This window comes from Heterocephalus glaber, unplaced genomic scaffold (assembly GCF_053883595.1).
Source record: "Heterocephalus glaber isolate CG9 unplaced genomic scaffold, H.glaber_assembly_v1.0 deba00001532, whole genome shotgun sequence".
Classification (NCBI taxonomy): Eukaryota; Metazoa; Chordata; class Mammalia; order Rodentia; family Bathyergidae; genus Heterocephalus; species Heterocephalus glaber.
Genome location: NW_028258330.1, coordinates 6,784,686 through 6,800,382, shown reverse-complemented (window position 1 = coordinate 6,800,382; position 15,697 = coordinate 6,784,686). Strand labels below are relative to the sequence as shown.

Below are 15,697 nucleotides of genomic sequence, written 5' to 3'. Positions count from 1 at the left end.
CCTCTGTCAGAATCTCAAGCTCTAATCTCTGCTCACAATTATTTATTCTATTTTTCAAGGATTATGAGAAAATACTGAGATAATTTAAGAAAAAGTAAAGTAAAATAATATAGCTGAAGAAAATAAATATATGAAAATAAGGAGAAATGGTACTGATATTAGAAGACTGTCATGGTACATTTTGGGAATTTTTCCCATAATACAAGACAAGCTACTAACCAAGACAGTGACCAATCAGTGACCTCAATGTGAACATGTCCTCAACACTGAGTTAAAAGCCTTTGGGTTTAAGATGTATATGTAGGGAAGAGGGGGTCTTTGGAAAAGATAAAAATTTGCTCCACCTAAAAACAAGATAATTCACTTGCCTCAACAACAAAATGCTTCCACTGGTCCAAAGGAAACAGGTCTTTAGCCAGCAGTGTGTAGATCCTTGCACATTCTCCAACTTCCTGGGTTTTCCTCTTCACTTCCCCAAAACTGGGTGGAGGTACAAATGTGGCACCATATAAGTTGCTTGTCACTTGCTCCATTGGGGAAAGAGGGAAGATGTGTACCTCCTGGCCAAAGGGAGAGGGTGAGTTTTCTAGGTGGGTTACATTTTGACACCATCTCCATCACTAATGAGTAACAGAACTACAGAAGAGGCTATATCTCTGGTGCCATTATCCAAAGATTTAAGCAGAATTGAAAAATAAAAGTGTGATCCCAGCTGAGTAGGAGAGGCATGGACAGAGCAGAAGAGGCACCCTGCGAAACACTGGAATTCAGTATTACATACCTCAGAGACAGGGCAACAATGGCAGAGCAACCAAGCTCAAGAGAAATATGACATAAATTCAAAAGGTGTTCCGGAGTGCTGCACAAAGGCAGACAAAGAGGGAGGTGTCCCTCAGGAGACAAAGAGCCAAAGGGCATAGCCCAAGGCCCTTAGGAGGCAACTTACTGAGAAGGAAAGAGCCACCCTGGGCAGAGGCAACTGGGACAGCACCCCAGGACAGCAGGGCTTCTTTTCAGAGGTTCTGAGAATGGGTGTGGCAAGAGGCAAGAAGGAGGGAAGCCAGGGAAAAGTGCAGAGTGTCTTCTGAGGCAACATCAAATTTGACCAGACAGCAGAAAGAAGCCTTTAGGGAAAAAACTCTGAGGTGAAGAGTAAAGGCAAAAATACAGAAGTTCAGAGAAAGAACTGGACTGTGGTAGGAGTTGTGGGTGTGAGCAACAGCGATAGAGTAGTAAGAAAATAAAACAAGTCAGGAGCTGGTAAGGAACAGTCAAGAAGCCTGAAACAAGGGAGGAGAAGCAATTAGCTAAGGGAGAAGACTGGGCAGGGCAGGCAGTGGCAGGTGACAGAGGATCCTTGAATCCTCCCTCCCCTGGGGCCTGCCAGGACACCCAGCAAAGCACTAATACACCCCGCCACACCACCGTCCTAACTGGGCTGGAACAGAGGGTGCCAGTGAAGGTCACTGCCTTTCAGGCAGCACAAATCAGCCTGTAGGATCAGCAGACACAGACGGATTCAGAGCCACCATGCTATAAATCGACATGCAGCCAAACAAATGCTTTAATCACCTCACTAATAATCAGGCAGACCCAAATTTATAAGCCTGAGTTTCAAGAAAACAAAGCAGGTGGTAATAAAGGTATTTTATCACTTTTCTCCTACCAGCTGTTTTCAACATACTGTAATATTTAAAATATTTACATTTTCAATTTGAGAGGTCTTTCTTCCAATTCCAATTTGATTAGCTATATACTAAGATATGAATATGCCCTTGACTGTTTTCATAATGTTCATTTTATTTTTATGCCTTTAGAATTATTTTTTCTTTGGGATCAAGAAGTAGTATGTATTTAGCAGTTCACCATGATAGAATGTATCTATTATGCGTCGCAAACATATACTAATAAAAATAGGAGAGAGAAAAAGAAAAAAATGGTCATTTTATTAAAGATCTCAAGAAAATAGTGCTGCAGCTTGTAAGTCTTCCTCTTGGAGTCTTGTCAAGTGTGAGATTAGCCAAAGCGCCTCATCCTGAGAATTGAAAGTGAGTTTCCAGACCTCAGGTGCCCCATTCTGACCACCCTGCAGCCACGCTGGGGTGGCAAACAGCTGGGCACCTGGCGCTGCTTGAAGGGCCGCAGATGGGCGATTTTCTGAGTCTGATGCAAGCCTGCATTTTCGTAAGAAGATGAGTTCTATTGTTGATAAATTTCTCTTCTCTGGAACAACAACACACCTGAGTGCACTCAGAGCACAGCACCGGATCACATCAAACTGCACATGTGGGCGAAGTGTGCTCAGAGCCCCAGTGTGAGGATAAAACACACAGTCTTCTCTCACCAATGCGAGGTGGGTGTTCAGCAGGACCAGGGACTGGCACAGGGCACAACCAGACTGGCCTTCAACTCTGACCGTCGTGTAGAGCAACACCTGAACCTCTGCCAGAGAAGGGGAATTGCCTTCCATACTCCCATGAAGGAAGTAAACCATGTCAACCAAGGTAGTCTGGAATTTGGAGGACAACTGAACCCCACTCGCCAAAGCTAAATCAGGGATTTCTGTTTTCCAATCAAGAGAGAGCTGAACCAAATCTTGCTGCAGCAAAGGATGGTTCATGAAGGCAGCAGCTTCAGCCTCTGACTCCAGGACACAAAGGAGGTCTCGGCAGAGCTGCTGGGAAAGGCTTTTGTTGTAAGTGAACGCTGTGAGCAGGAGACCCTCCGTAGAGCCCAGGAATCGGACGCTCTGTCTGCCAAAGCCAACTTGAATTTCCTGCAGTCTAGAGAGTGGCAGAGCATGAAAAATGCTCATTGAGCCTGGGTGAGTATCTGCCAGGGCCAAAGCGTACAAAGTTGAGGGAATCAGGAGCAGGCACCCCGGCCGGGGCTCAGGGTCTGACCAGTTGGCCACAGCCAGCCAGTAAATCCCCCTGAGTTCCTTCATGTTTTTCAAAGGGCCAGGTAGAGCAGAAGCCACATGCTTCTGAAGGAGTCTGAAAGGGCACGCTTGCAATTTCAGCATGAGAGCTGGGAACTGCACAAGGGTCTGTATAAATGCACAGCTCGCTCCAGTATCTTCACACTCAAGGCAGAAAACTGAACTTGGTGAGGAGTCTGGTAAACCTGCAGCTGTGAAGGCAGAGGCCACAGAAGGCATGGAGCTCTCCGCTGGCACCAGGCTCCCTGCCTCTGAGCCACCACTCCCACCACCGCCAACTTGAGTTCCAGGAACAGAGTAGGGTTCTGATGGTGACATGTGTGACTCCAAGGGCAAAGCCAGGGGCAGGTGCCTCAGCACTGGCAGGCTTCAGAAGAACGCTGTCAGGTGCGAGGCGAGCCTATTTGGGGCACACAAACTCCCCACATGCATGGCTCGGCTGATCACTACAGTGCCAGCATGCAGCAGGTGATTACTGCTATCTTTATAAAGGTCTGAGAACTTGTGGTAAAAATATCCCAGGCCACTGTTTCCTTCTGCCTTGATATTTATTGGTGATGCTGCAGAGCTAATCTGTTCAGCAGCTAAAGCTTTCTTGTCTTGATCATCACAAACCATGAGAGTCTGGCCACTCTGAGGAGCAATGCCAGGTGCACACTCCTCCTGAGAAGCAGTGTCTGAGAGAACAAAGCAGAGAGCTCCGCTCAGCCTGACCTGCTTGCTTCTGCCATCTGTAGACGCTTGTTGGGATGTGTGCTGCAGCCATGTCCAGCTGGACTCAGCTCTCAAGCTGTGTTCATCCTTGAGAGTCATTGGCTTACTGAGATTTTCTGACCCACCTTGAAAATCCTCTGGAACAAAGCTGGTGTCCTTTCTGTTAAGAAAAGTGCTTTCAGGTAGATGAAGGCACTCTGGCTCCAGGTGGTCACACGGCTCAGAGTGATCTTTGCAACTGCTGTCAGGCAGCACCCCGGCCCCCAAGGACAGATCCTTTCCCTCCTGTGATGATGATGCCAAGGATGGGAAGGGTGCTCTGGGGATGGGTCCGGCAGGCCCTCTGTGCTGCCTCTGTGCTCTGTGCCCTGTGCTCTGTGCTGCCTCTCTCCTCTCTTCTCTAATGACAATGTGGGCAGTGTCAGTGGTGTCTTTGGACGGAAGTGAGACAACGCATTGTGCTGGCTGAGATTGCCTTTTCTGTTCAACATGTCAAAAAAAGTTGAAATGGGCATGTAGTATCATTTCCTGTGATTCTTTTGCACATGATGATTCTTGTGGTCATTGATTTCATTGGGTAGAATAATTTAGAGGTTAAGTAGAGAGCCTAAGCCATTGGTATTGATTGGTACATGATTTAAGATCTAATTTATACACAGCACATACATTTCCATATTATATATCTCATTCCATACTATATATCTCAAATTGCTGAGCATTTGATACAAGTATATAGTATGAGATTGATTCACAGTATCCATTTCTTGGTCTAAGATTTTGTTTTCTCTAAAGTAAATTCCAACACTTTTGCCTCTGTGTTTAAAAGGCTACACTTAGATGTAAAAGTAAGTGCATGACTATTTGTCTAAAATGTAAAACTATCAGGTCATAAATAATGAAAATCAGAAGGCAAGGCCAACAGAAATTCACAGGTATTCCAACCTAGGGTCTCACTTCTCCATTTTTGGGGTCTGTTTCTTGGGAATCCTTGCTTGTGCCTTCCCTGTCAAGTTACCATCATTATGAAAGCTTTCTGTAGGCCTGCTATGTGCCAGGCACCATGGACACAAAGACACGTGCTCTGCCTGGGGTTACCCGTTCAGGAGATGGTGTTCAGAGGGCACAATGTCATCACCAGGTGGTGACACAGTCAAGTCAGTAAAGCTCATGGTAGAACATTCAACTTGGTGTTCCCTGTTCAGTAACATGTGGATGGTGGAGGAAAGAGTACTACAACCTGGCAGTTTTGTTTTGTTCTTAAATTTAGGACTATACAGGAAAAACAGGCTCCACAGAGCAAGAAAAAATAAGCAAAATTTTATATACTATGTCCAAATACATGTTAGTTTGACAATGCACCAGAGAAATAAGCTAATGAATCAAGTATATTTCCTTTGTACTACTTCCAACTCATAGTCTACACATGAAAAGGGTTTCTAAAACATGGAGAAGTACTCAGTTTCATTTCTTAACCTCATATCTGATTATATAATTCTGGCTTTTAAATGCAGACCAAGGGAAAGGATACTGTTACAAAGGAAAACCTGGGCAAAGCTCCACCACAGCTACATGCCACTCAAGTGAAGCCAGAGCAGTTTTCAACCTGCAGGATCTCATTTAAATTTAAGTCCATATAATAGCTTGCCTTCCCCATTAGCCATTAATCTCACTGGGACTTCAAAATTCTAATTATGCAACTAAACATTAAGAAAATTTAATCACACAATCATGCCATAATTTAAGCGACCCTATCAATCTAAAAAATCATTACCTACCTCATATTTTAGCTTACGTTGAATGGTGTCATTGTGAAGTTTCTCATCCTGAAAAGAAAATAAAAACCCCTCTATATTAAATTATAGCCTGTTCATAGAGGGGAGAAAAACTTGATTTGATTAGAAGTATTTATGGGAACAAAATTCTAAAGAAACATACTTATCATTCACTAATGACAACCCTTCTACAGCATTTATATGCCCAAGGTAAATAGGACTCTATAGATCCATCTGCCTAAAAGAGAATCAAACCATTTATTCCTAATCTTAAAATTCTAAGAATAATATTGCAAGGAAGAATTCTTTAGGATATTTCTTAATTTGCAGGTTAGAAAAGAATTATCTTTTTTACAAGTTGATGAAAATCAGCTTGTTGCAAATACATATCTCTCAAGGGGAAAATATATTTCTACTTTGCATAATTTACAAAGTAAATTAAATACTTATGGAAATTGGCTGTATTTTGGGAAGAAACAGATAAATGTTACATGTAGAATTGTTGTAAATCAAACAAAATAAAGCATTTTAGGACACTATATATTCACTTACCAAGAGTTTTCTCAGAATTACAAAAGTGTAAAATAAAGTTACTCTTGAATTAAAACAATGTGTAAACTGTTAAGCTCAGTCCAAGCAATATTTAATATGATTTTTTAGAATATCCTACATCTGAATTTTCTAAGTGGCAGTAGTATAAGCCCCCACACTATCACTGCCACCACTAATTTATCAACAAGGTCATTTTGAAAAGAAAATAGTTCCTTCCACTCACTTTCGTTATATCTGTAGAAGTATTCCTAGCAATACCAACTGTGCGGTGCAAATCCTGAAGACGTCTTTGGACTTCTTCTTCAATGTAAGCATTGATTCTGAAAACCATGGAGACAGGACAAATTTGAACACCTCTAATCACACGTGGTTACTATGTCTCTCTTTATGATGTCCCAACAATAGGAAGCTTTCTCGTTTTAAATGCCAAACATAAAAACAACGTAGGATCATAAACAATTCTCTTCTACCCAAGAAATCTAGTGCCATATGTTCACTATCTTTTTTTTTCCCAAATGAGGTAGAACTGGATGAATAACATTATACTGAGACAGGAATGGAGACTAAGAGACTCCATTCAAACCTTTTCTGGATTCCTTCTTGGAAGCCTACTGCAGGAAAGGAGAAAACCATAGTTGGTGTCTTGGGAAGCTCTGACTCTAAGACACAACTTGGTCTCCTCACACAGTAAAGGATGCTGTAGATGGTAGCTATTTCTTCAATCACAAGGTCATTTAAAAGGATTATAAAAAATAAAATGAAGGTGTACATACTACTCAGCTAGGCAAATGTCTTGGAATGTTGCAATGCTCCTGGTCTGACTTGTCTCTCCACCTGGGCTATCTGCTCTGGGCCAGGGAGACCACATTTTAAAGGTCTCCACTTTCCCAAATCCCTGGCAAAGGGCCACAGCAAAAAGGGAGTCAGAGACAACTGACTTCTGAAGCACTTAGCAAGAACTATCTGGTGCCCCACCCGAATGCAAGTGAAGTTGTATGAAATATAACAATCAGCTCTAACCATCCCAGTGGATTTCAACCCAATCTCTGTCTGTCTTTCAGAGGAATCAGTGAGACTAGAATTTTAGTCACACCAAAAACTATTCTCGCAACAAGGACTGTCCAAATGAAGCCTGAGTCAGTTCTCTACCCCACTCCTTAAATTGTATGGAAACTGACTAGATGGGTTCCATATTTACATCTTAGCATAACCACTAAATAATGAATAAATCTACCTTCGTATTTCTGAACACGTGCATAATCCTGTCAACACTGTTTTCTGTATACTGACCAAGGGAGAATTCTCTAAAATGCCAAATGAAGAGATTAATATTTTAGATAAAATAGCCCAAATCAAGTACAGTATATAATTTCAGTACTGAAAACAAATTCATGTACACCTCAACATGAAACAAAACCATTTATAAATCATCTCCCCTGACCTTCACTTCAATTTGAAACTAGCTCCCAGAAAACACAAACCTAAATTTAAAGAGCACCAGAGGCTCATGCCTTTCTGAGTACATTCTGTTATCCAAATACTTATCTCCTAGTATCCAGGGCTGCCCAGTAGTTTGAAATGTCCCCATGATACACAGATGGGGAGGAAAAGAATCATTTTTTTAATAAATTGATTTATCTGAGAGCTCTAAGTCACGAGTAATTCACAATTCTACCTAAGATGAAAATCATTTTATTATCATACCATCAGATATACATTTATTATGGTCATTCTGAATACACTCGTGCAGTTTTTATAACAAACTTCATCTACTTATAATTAATTATATATAAAGTAACTGTCATCACAAGGTGTTCCTTCATGGTATGATTGAATTAATTCTATAGCTGTGTTCTTTTCAACCTGACCTCGTACCAGTTTATTCTAGATGAGCTGTTTCCTCAGAATGTTCAATTCTACCTTCTCACGTAGACTACCTGTACTAGGACTCCATGGTCTGGTCTGACCAGTTCTCAAGTCCTTGATTTCCTTCAGGTGATCTTTCACTCCATCACTAGCCAGGAAGCAGGTGACAAAGACTACTTCTCAGACACAGGAAGTACCTCCATATACAAAGTAGCCTACGCAGGAACAATGGTACAAACTAGGCAATGCAGCCTTCCCCTCAAGGGCCCATGATAATCTCTCTGTACAACACTGACCTCCACAGACCATTTGCTTCAGCTGCTAGATTTCATATGCTAATCTATAGAGATGGGAACTATATGAATTTATTCATTAACGGCATTTCAGGAACACACGCCTTGCAGGAGATACTGTTTTGAAAAACATAGCAGATCTAGGCAAGAACTCTATATGCAGAAAGCTTTAGCTCCTAGTAGAAAAGGTGTCACACACCTGAAAGAAAGGTGTTAAGTGGAGAATGAGCTATAAGAAGGGTGCAGGACAAATGCTGCTAGCATCCCAAAGTTGGAATTTGAGCAAGAGGAAAGGTACTGTGCTCCAAGCAAGTCCTTGGAAGTAGCTGTGCAGAATTGTGAGTTCCTTAACTCCTGCTTCAGTAAGGGAGAGTTGTGGGATACATATTGGGGTTCTGATAAATACTGCTGCTTGACAAAGAGATCTATGCTTCAAAGAGCTTTTGGAAACCACCAACTGAAGAGGAGCATCATTATCAAGGCATTTCTAAGTTCATTCTTCAAAGATCAGGGGAATATGGGCATTTGGAGAAGAGCCAGAGATGACCCAGGCGCAGAAAGCAGTATGAGTGAAGGAGCTCTTCTGAAGGAATCTACTTTGGCTAAGGTAGAGGCAATGGAGAGGTGAAGGAGGGTAGATGGGCCTAGGAGAGCAGGATAAATTCCATAAGAAATTAAAATAAGTCATTAAAACCAAAATATTATCTCCAATAATAAACAATCTATCTCATATGAAGTTGATTGATATGAAGTCTATTAAGTATAAAGCCACTTTCCCACTGACCCAGGCATGGTTAAATCTAGGGCCATCAGGCTAGACTAGGGCCATGTCTACCAGTAAATTTGGCCCTCAGGAACATATGACCCAGTATCCGAAGGCTGTAGCCCACTTGCTGTTAAGTGTGGCCAACTTATTTCAGACTGGTTCTCTTCTTTCTTTTTTTTTGGTACCGGGGATCAAACTCAGGACCTTGTGCTTGCAAGGCAGGTGTAGTGCCATTGAGCTGCATCCCTGGCCCAGAGTCTCTTATTTCTTTATGGATGAAACCAGAGAGTCAACTAATCTCTTTTAATTAATTCAGCTCCCAAAATCAGAAATTCTAGCTTCAGATGCTGACATACTATGATGTTGCCACCAGCAACCTGATGCTATATATCCTGAAGATGAACGCCAAGTTCTTAACTCTCAGAAATGTGATCATGTGGTCATCAGGTAAGTATTCATGGATTCCACAGGAGGCAATGACCAGTTTAACTCAGGCCTTCATCTGCCTACTAATTAGCAAGCATTTCACAAGCATCAACTTGCTGAGATATAGTATTTTTAAAAGAGGGAAGAATATGCATAAAAGAGTGAAGTCAGGAGTCCAGACGCAGGCAAGAATCAGGGAACAATGTTAAAAGGATCTCATCAATGGCAAGGAACAAAAACAGGCTGTAAATAGGTCATCAGCAATGTTCACAATAAAAGATACCTGCAAGACTTGTTTAAAAGAACCTGTCAAGCTGAGATTGTGGAAATGACTCCACGGAGGAAATGGGGTTTGAGTGGGGCCCTAGGGAGACTAAGATTCATATGAGTAGCAAGGAACAAATAAGGCAACTCAAAAAAGACATCTCACATAAAAAGCTGGTCTACCTGTATAGCAACCACATGGTCAGCAGAGAAGAGGACACAGTGGTAAGAGATGGGTAGAAACAGACCTAGTCCAAGTTGCCATTCTGCCACTCCTAACTGTGACCCCAGTCCCCAGTGGCTACATAACCACTGTGGGTTCAGTTTCCCCATCTGTTAAATGGGATGATGGCACTCACTTTATTGGAATAGTAAATGACAACACATATATGGCACTTAAAACAGTTTGAGTTACACAGGATTATTCCTCATGGTTGGCATCATGACTATTATTACATTATCAGGTAAGCCAATATAATGAAATACACATACGAACAGTTTTCCTGCTATAGTGACAGGAGGGCTTTTCTCCTGGGGCTGCCTGATGTGAGTTACATGGGCAGCTGGAATGAGCAGGTGGTAAAAAAGATGACAGTAAAGTGCATTAAACCCAGATCATAACTACTGAAAAGCCAAGTTCAGCGTATTTCTGTCCAATCTTAGCCCATATAAATTTAGTATTTTAGAAGTTCACAAGGGGCCAAATGTCAGGTCCTTGCTTGGCCAGGAGAAATGAGAAAGAAAATAAAATCCAACAGAAACACCCAGGGAAAGCTGGAGGGGCCTCATAGACAGAGCAGAGAGCCTAGAATCTGTTGGGCTCGATTAGATTTCAGCAAAGCCTACTTCACCGGAACTCAAGAAGCTCACAGCCTCCTCTGTGTGGCTTCTGTAGGAATGCTGATGTTAGTTAATCTCCTCCAAGGAAATCGCAATTCTGCATTTGCTATGAGAGAGTATTAATACTAAATGGCTGGTTGACAAAAGCCAGGGACATCAAGCTAAAAGCTCCTACTGCACTCTTACTGCACACTGCAGGATACAAATTGAGAGCGTGCCCTCCACTACTTTAAACTTCCTGGGGCTGTAGCTTTGTCCTGCAATTTCATTTACATAGCATACCTGCAATCATTTTCTTAAACCTCCGATCTATTTCTCTGGAATAATAGCACTATGGTTTTTGATTGTTATTTTGTTGCTGTTTTGCCTGAAGAAATTACCAGGGAGTGATTGTAAATATAATCCGCAATATAAACCCATCATTTAAAAGGAAGTCATCTTGACCTTTCAAGACAGATAATGGGGCAGAGGCTACACTGACACCTTGAATAGGTCTTGTCATCAGCAACTGAAATGCTACTGCGCTACTATGCCTCTCCTCAAAATGCCAAGCTGGGGTCTGAAGGTCACCCAGATACTAACAGCTGGGCCAGGCTATGACTCCTTATGGGTTTCCAAACTGGGTGATGTTTGCACACCCAGTGGCCATCAGCCCTTCTGGGGTGGCGGATGCCTCGGTATCATGTCTGCAGGGCTCCCAGAAGAGGTACCCTCAAATTCTCAGCTACAGTGCATTTCTTCACTGAGAACCTACTGTCTGTTAAGCACAGTGACAGGGAACAGGTGCAGAAAGGTAAATGTTCCTTCCTTACTATCATGAGTGCTAGATTACTTAAGTTTTATTTTTCAGAACACCAAGAATAGTATCTATGTATCGCCAAACATGGTAACATATCCCACTGTGTTCAGAATTATCTGGAGAGTTTTGTTCAGTTGGTTTTGTTTAGACACAGTCTCACTTTGTCACCCAGGTTGGACTCAAACTCATAATCCTCCCGCCTCAGCCTCACATATGCCGGGATTAATACAGAGTCCTGAGGCTCTCTTTCAAATACTGTGAACCAACGGGATGGGAGAAGCATTAGATTCCAGTTCTCCCCAGGCTCTGGGACCCTGTACACTACACGTAGTTTGTGGACTTCGAGCATGATGCTTTACTATAATAAATGCTGACAACTGGTGAGGAAGGGCAGCAATGGGGAGAGGGTAAGAGATGAGAAGGGAGAAAGGCAAAGGGGGAGAGAAAGAAAGAGCAAGGGGAAAGAGCAAAGGAATAGAAAGTAGTGGGGAATGTAAGGAGATGCGAGGAGGGGACGGGAAAGGAAGGAGGATGAAAGAGACAGAGAATGAGTGGTGGAGGGAAAGAAAGGAAGGGGAACCCAGGCTGATGTTTTGTCAGTCTTCTGCATTTATCAACCCACTATGCATTCCACAGGTCAGTGGAGTGAAGGACAAGGGCTTTGTGTATGCAGTTTTTGTTAGGCTGCCGATTCTAAGAGAAGGATCCTATGGAGAAATAAAAAAATGTTTAGGTAACACTTTTCTCAGGTTTAATAATGTAACCATTTGCCTATATACTAGAGAATAGAAAAGCCAGAACTGCTTTCTTGAAAAGATGGTGAGATACATCCCATGAGGGGTGGAAAGGAATAATGCTTGGCACCCACTGTACACTGTGATCTACCTTCCTGGGTCTCACCTGTCCTGGTCCTTCTCCAGGTTCTCCTGCTCAGCTTCCAGGCCAGCCAGGAGCTCCAATTGCTCACTGCTGCTGCTCTGCTCTGCTGGCTTCTGCCTCTGTTTCTCACCCTCTAGGCCCAGGGTGGAGTGCTGTTGCAGGGCCAACTGTCTGTGCCACAGCTTAGCCACTGCCTGCTCCAGTGCCTCTCTCTGTTGCTTCTCCTGAGACTCCAGAATCTCCTTCTCTTTTCTCCTCACTTTCTCTTCTTGTCTCGCGATATTGGTGGTGAATTCGAAGGTGGCCTGGAGCTGCTGCAGCTGGCGGGCACTGGCTTGGTGCTGAGCAAGTCGCTCTTCCTTTTCTTCCATTTCTTTTTCCACTTGATACAGAGTGTTGTTCAAGCTGAGAGGGCCCTGGTCAAGGACTTCAAGTGCTCTCTGCTTTTTTTCCAACAGGGCTGGCAGGTGATTTTGCAGGAGGTCCTGTAGCTGACATTCTTTATACCGCAGCCTGCATTCTGCTGCCTTTATTTTCTCTAAATCGTGAGCCACTCTGGAAATACTTGGGCCATCATTTTTTGCCGACAACCTACAGTCCATATCCTTTTCACACTGTAAGTGCTGCAGGGCTTCCTGATCTTCCTGGACTTCTTTACTCAGGAGGTCTTTTTGCTGGACCAGTTCTTGTTCCGAGGTGGCCAGCTGGATGAGCTGCTTTCTTTTGAACTCTAGGAAATGCAGCTGGGCCCTGTCCAGCCCCTGGCTGCCAGTGTCCCCTGTAGCCAGGGCCTTCCTGGCCTGCAGGAGGACAGCCCGGATGACCTCAAGCTCCTGCTTTTCCTCCTCTGACCTCAGAACCTCGCCATACAGCAGCGGGGCCATCTCCTGCCTCTCCTGAAGCTGCTCCTCAAGCTGTGCCAACAGCAGCACCTGCTCCTGCTCCTGCTCCTCCAGCCTCTGCTTCTCCAGAGCCAGCTTGGTGTGCTGCTCATCTTTTTCCCGCTGCAGCCGGTCCAGCTCCTGGAATATCTCCATCTTCTCAGGCTGCTCACTGCTGCTGAATTCCTGGAGCCAATGGAGAAAGCTCTCTTCCTCCTGTCTCTTCTTTTGCAGCTCGATCTCCTGCTGCTCACGCAGCCTCTCCTCCTCAAACTTTTCCTTCTCGGCAAGCAGGTCCTTGAGCTTGTTCTCAATGTGGAAGCTGCGGCGTTTGAGGCTCTCCTCCTGCTTGCGAATCTCACGCTTAACAATTTCTGTCTCCTTGCGCTGCGTCTCCACCTCCTGCTGCATGCGCTCCAGCGCTGCCTTGTCCGACTTCTGCTTTTCCTCCATCTCTTCTATCAGCTTCCTGCAATGCAATGGCTGACCTATTACTGGCTTGCTACACTCAAATGGTGCTTTAATTTTTACCTAACTGGACTGTTCTGAAAATGCATATGCAACATAAAGACAAACCCTCCATTAAAATAACACAATAAGGGCCTTCCCTTCAAGTTTTCAGCAATGTGCTCTTCTACCTTTTTACTCTAACTGTCCAATGTATGATTTGGCTACTCTCCTGAAGTAGCCTCTGATATCATTTTTTTGTGGAGCCTACAATCATAATGTGTCATGCATGATATAATTAAAAAAAAAACCCTGAGTTCAAAGAGAAAGAACCATGTCCAATTTAAACTTAAATTCAATGTGAATAATTTTATTCACCCCAAAGAGTAAATCTCAACAGGAAGTTCACTGACAAGATGACATTAAATAAAAATGCTATGCGGTCTTCAACTCAGTGGGGTCAAATGTCAAAGTCAAGATAACTGACAATTCATTGATTCAGCTCAACTAACTACATGCTACTAAGCACTTGATCACCAAATGGCCCAAAAGATTACTTTATGGATGGATGCATAACACTGAAAATAACTGGAATTCTCATTAGAATATTCAAATGCATGATTCTGGGAATGATAGGCTAGATTTTCTTTCCAGGTTCAAACAACTCCGGGGTGCTAAATCAGATTTTGGGGGTTAGAATGGCCCCTAGAGTAACAATATGGAGCATGAGGTATAAGTATGAGGATAAGTATGGATGGCCTCCATCTCCTGACCACCAAACATCTGTCCTGTATGATACAGAAACTAAATAGATTCATTTGTGACATTTATGCTTCAGATTCTACAAAGTAAGAGTCCAGTTTGAAGATCTCTATGCCTTACTTTCTACTCCAATACCTACATTTGATCTACTTCGTAGCTTGTTAAATAGGAGAGAATAAAGAAAAGGAGAAAATACAGTTTTATTAAGCAAAGAGGATTTTAGAACAAAGACCTCTCCAAGGTAAACTAACAGCCAGACCAGACACTCATGCGCACCCTAAAGGATAAATGAGCAAAAAATATGAAGAGTGAGTTATAGATGGAACAACAACAATATGGGAAAGTGTTTAAAAAATGGAGGGTCAGTTAATAAGAAAAAGAAATTCTTTTGATTTTGCATAAAACCTTCAGTTTATTCTTTTTGTCTTAAAAAAAGCTCAAGCAGGCCAGGGATTTAGCTCAGTGGTGCCACACCTGCCTTGCAAGCACAAGGTCCTGAGCTTGATCCCAGGTACAAAAAATAATAATAATAATAAAATAAAATAAAATTTTTAAAAAGCTCAAGGAATATTAAGAAAGGCTTTTGAGTTAAATTCAAACAAATACATATATGATGCATTAAAGTGGTGTATCACTGATGTGATGTATTAAAGTGGTGTATCACTGACTCTATTCCCCCATTCTTACAAGTATTTGAAGATAAACTGTTGAAGAAATTTAAGTAAACTCAACCGGTTAAAAAGAAGTTACTAGCATAGCAGACAGGTAAATACAGTAGTTGGAAAGAGAGGCCCTGAAACAGATTCAGGGGAGGAGGAGGTAGGTTATTCACTAGGGGACTCACAGACCTTTAGCTTTGCACACCTTACCTCTTACTTTCTAATTTTTCAAGTTCTTCACGCTGTTGTCGCTCAAATTCAAGTCTAATAAAATGAAATGAAAATAAGTCACTTTTTTGAATGAGCTTTTATCTCTCACTCTGTATACAAAATCATACATTCCAGACAGCATTGGTTTCTAAACTATTGTTTTTAGTTACCATGGATTAGCAAGTTTAATATGCAGTCTTTGCCCTATGACTATGATTAAAAATTAGACATACTTCTGGATGCTTGAACTCAGACTGAAAAGGATAAATTTGACTTGAAGAAAAATAAAATGTTACTATATCTTGAAAAAGCAGAGTTACACACAACTTCTAGATAATAAGCATATCTATTCCATGCAGCTTAGTCGCTTATGAGTATATAAAAATGCAGAATCTCTACCTTAGACAGATGGGTCCTTTTACAGGGAAAAGACTGCCAGGAGGTAGAAAGAGAGAGCACAGACATCAATTAAGAAAATAATTTAATGGGAGGAAACATCAGGAGAAAAGCAGTAAGGCATTTAAAAGACAACAGCCATGCACAAATTGAAAGGTCTTTTTCTAAATATCACATTTCATGAAGCAAGCACTTCAAAAAGTTAGCTCTGTTATGTTTTATACATTTCT

The 15,697-nt window shown here is 42.3% G+C and overlaps 2 protein-coding genes across 15 annotated transcripts in view; both read right to left on the bottom strand.

The window, feature by feature from the left end:
- The window catches only part of LOC101707293 (kinesin-like protein KIF16B), a 333,418-nt gene that overhangs the window by 144,387 nt on the left and 173,334 nt on the right, over positions 1–15,697 (bottom strand). For 7 of the 14 annotated variants that reach the window (XR_015442054.1, XM_087189045.1, XM_021255092.2 and 4 more), the window contains exons 18-23: positions 15,471–15,503; positions 15,072–15,125; positions 12,134–13,462; positions 6,203–6,299; positions 5,431–5,478; positions 369–560 (exon numbers count right to left, since the gene is read on the bottom strand). Coding sequence is in view for 13 of the 14 variants with exons in the window: in XM_087189045.1 (XP_087045171.1) it covers positions 369–560; positions 5,431–5,478; positions 6,203–6,299; positions 12,134–13,462; positions 15,072–15,125; positions 15,471–15,503 (1,753 nt within the window). In the remaining variant the exon portion in view is untranslated. Of the gene's footprint in view, positions 1–368; positions 561–1,926; positions 4,136–5,430; positions 5,479–6,202; positions 6,300–12,133; positions 13,463–15,071; positions 15,126–15,470; positions 15,504–15,697 lie in introns of those variants that run through there. The other 7 variants (XM_013070742.3, XM_013070743.3, XM_021255094.2 and 4 more) reach the window with 4 other exon arrangements.
- On the bottom strand, positions 1,927–3,259 carry LOC147824633 (uncharacterized). The gene has a single exon (XM_087189056.1). The coding sequence runs from the start codon at positions 3,257–3,259 to the stop codon at positions 1,958–1,960; it is 1,302 nt and encodes a 433-aa protein (XP_087045182.1). The 3' UTR covers positions 1,927–1,957.

What these genes read in the sequence shown, in the direction of transcription:
- LOC147824633 (XM_087189056.1), bottom strand. Translation starts at nt 3,259, where the DNA reads ATGTCACCATCAGAACCCTACTCTGTTCCTGGAACTCAAGTTGGCGGT.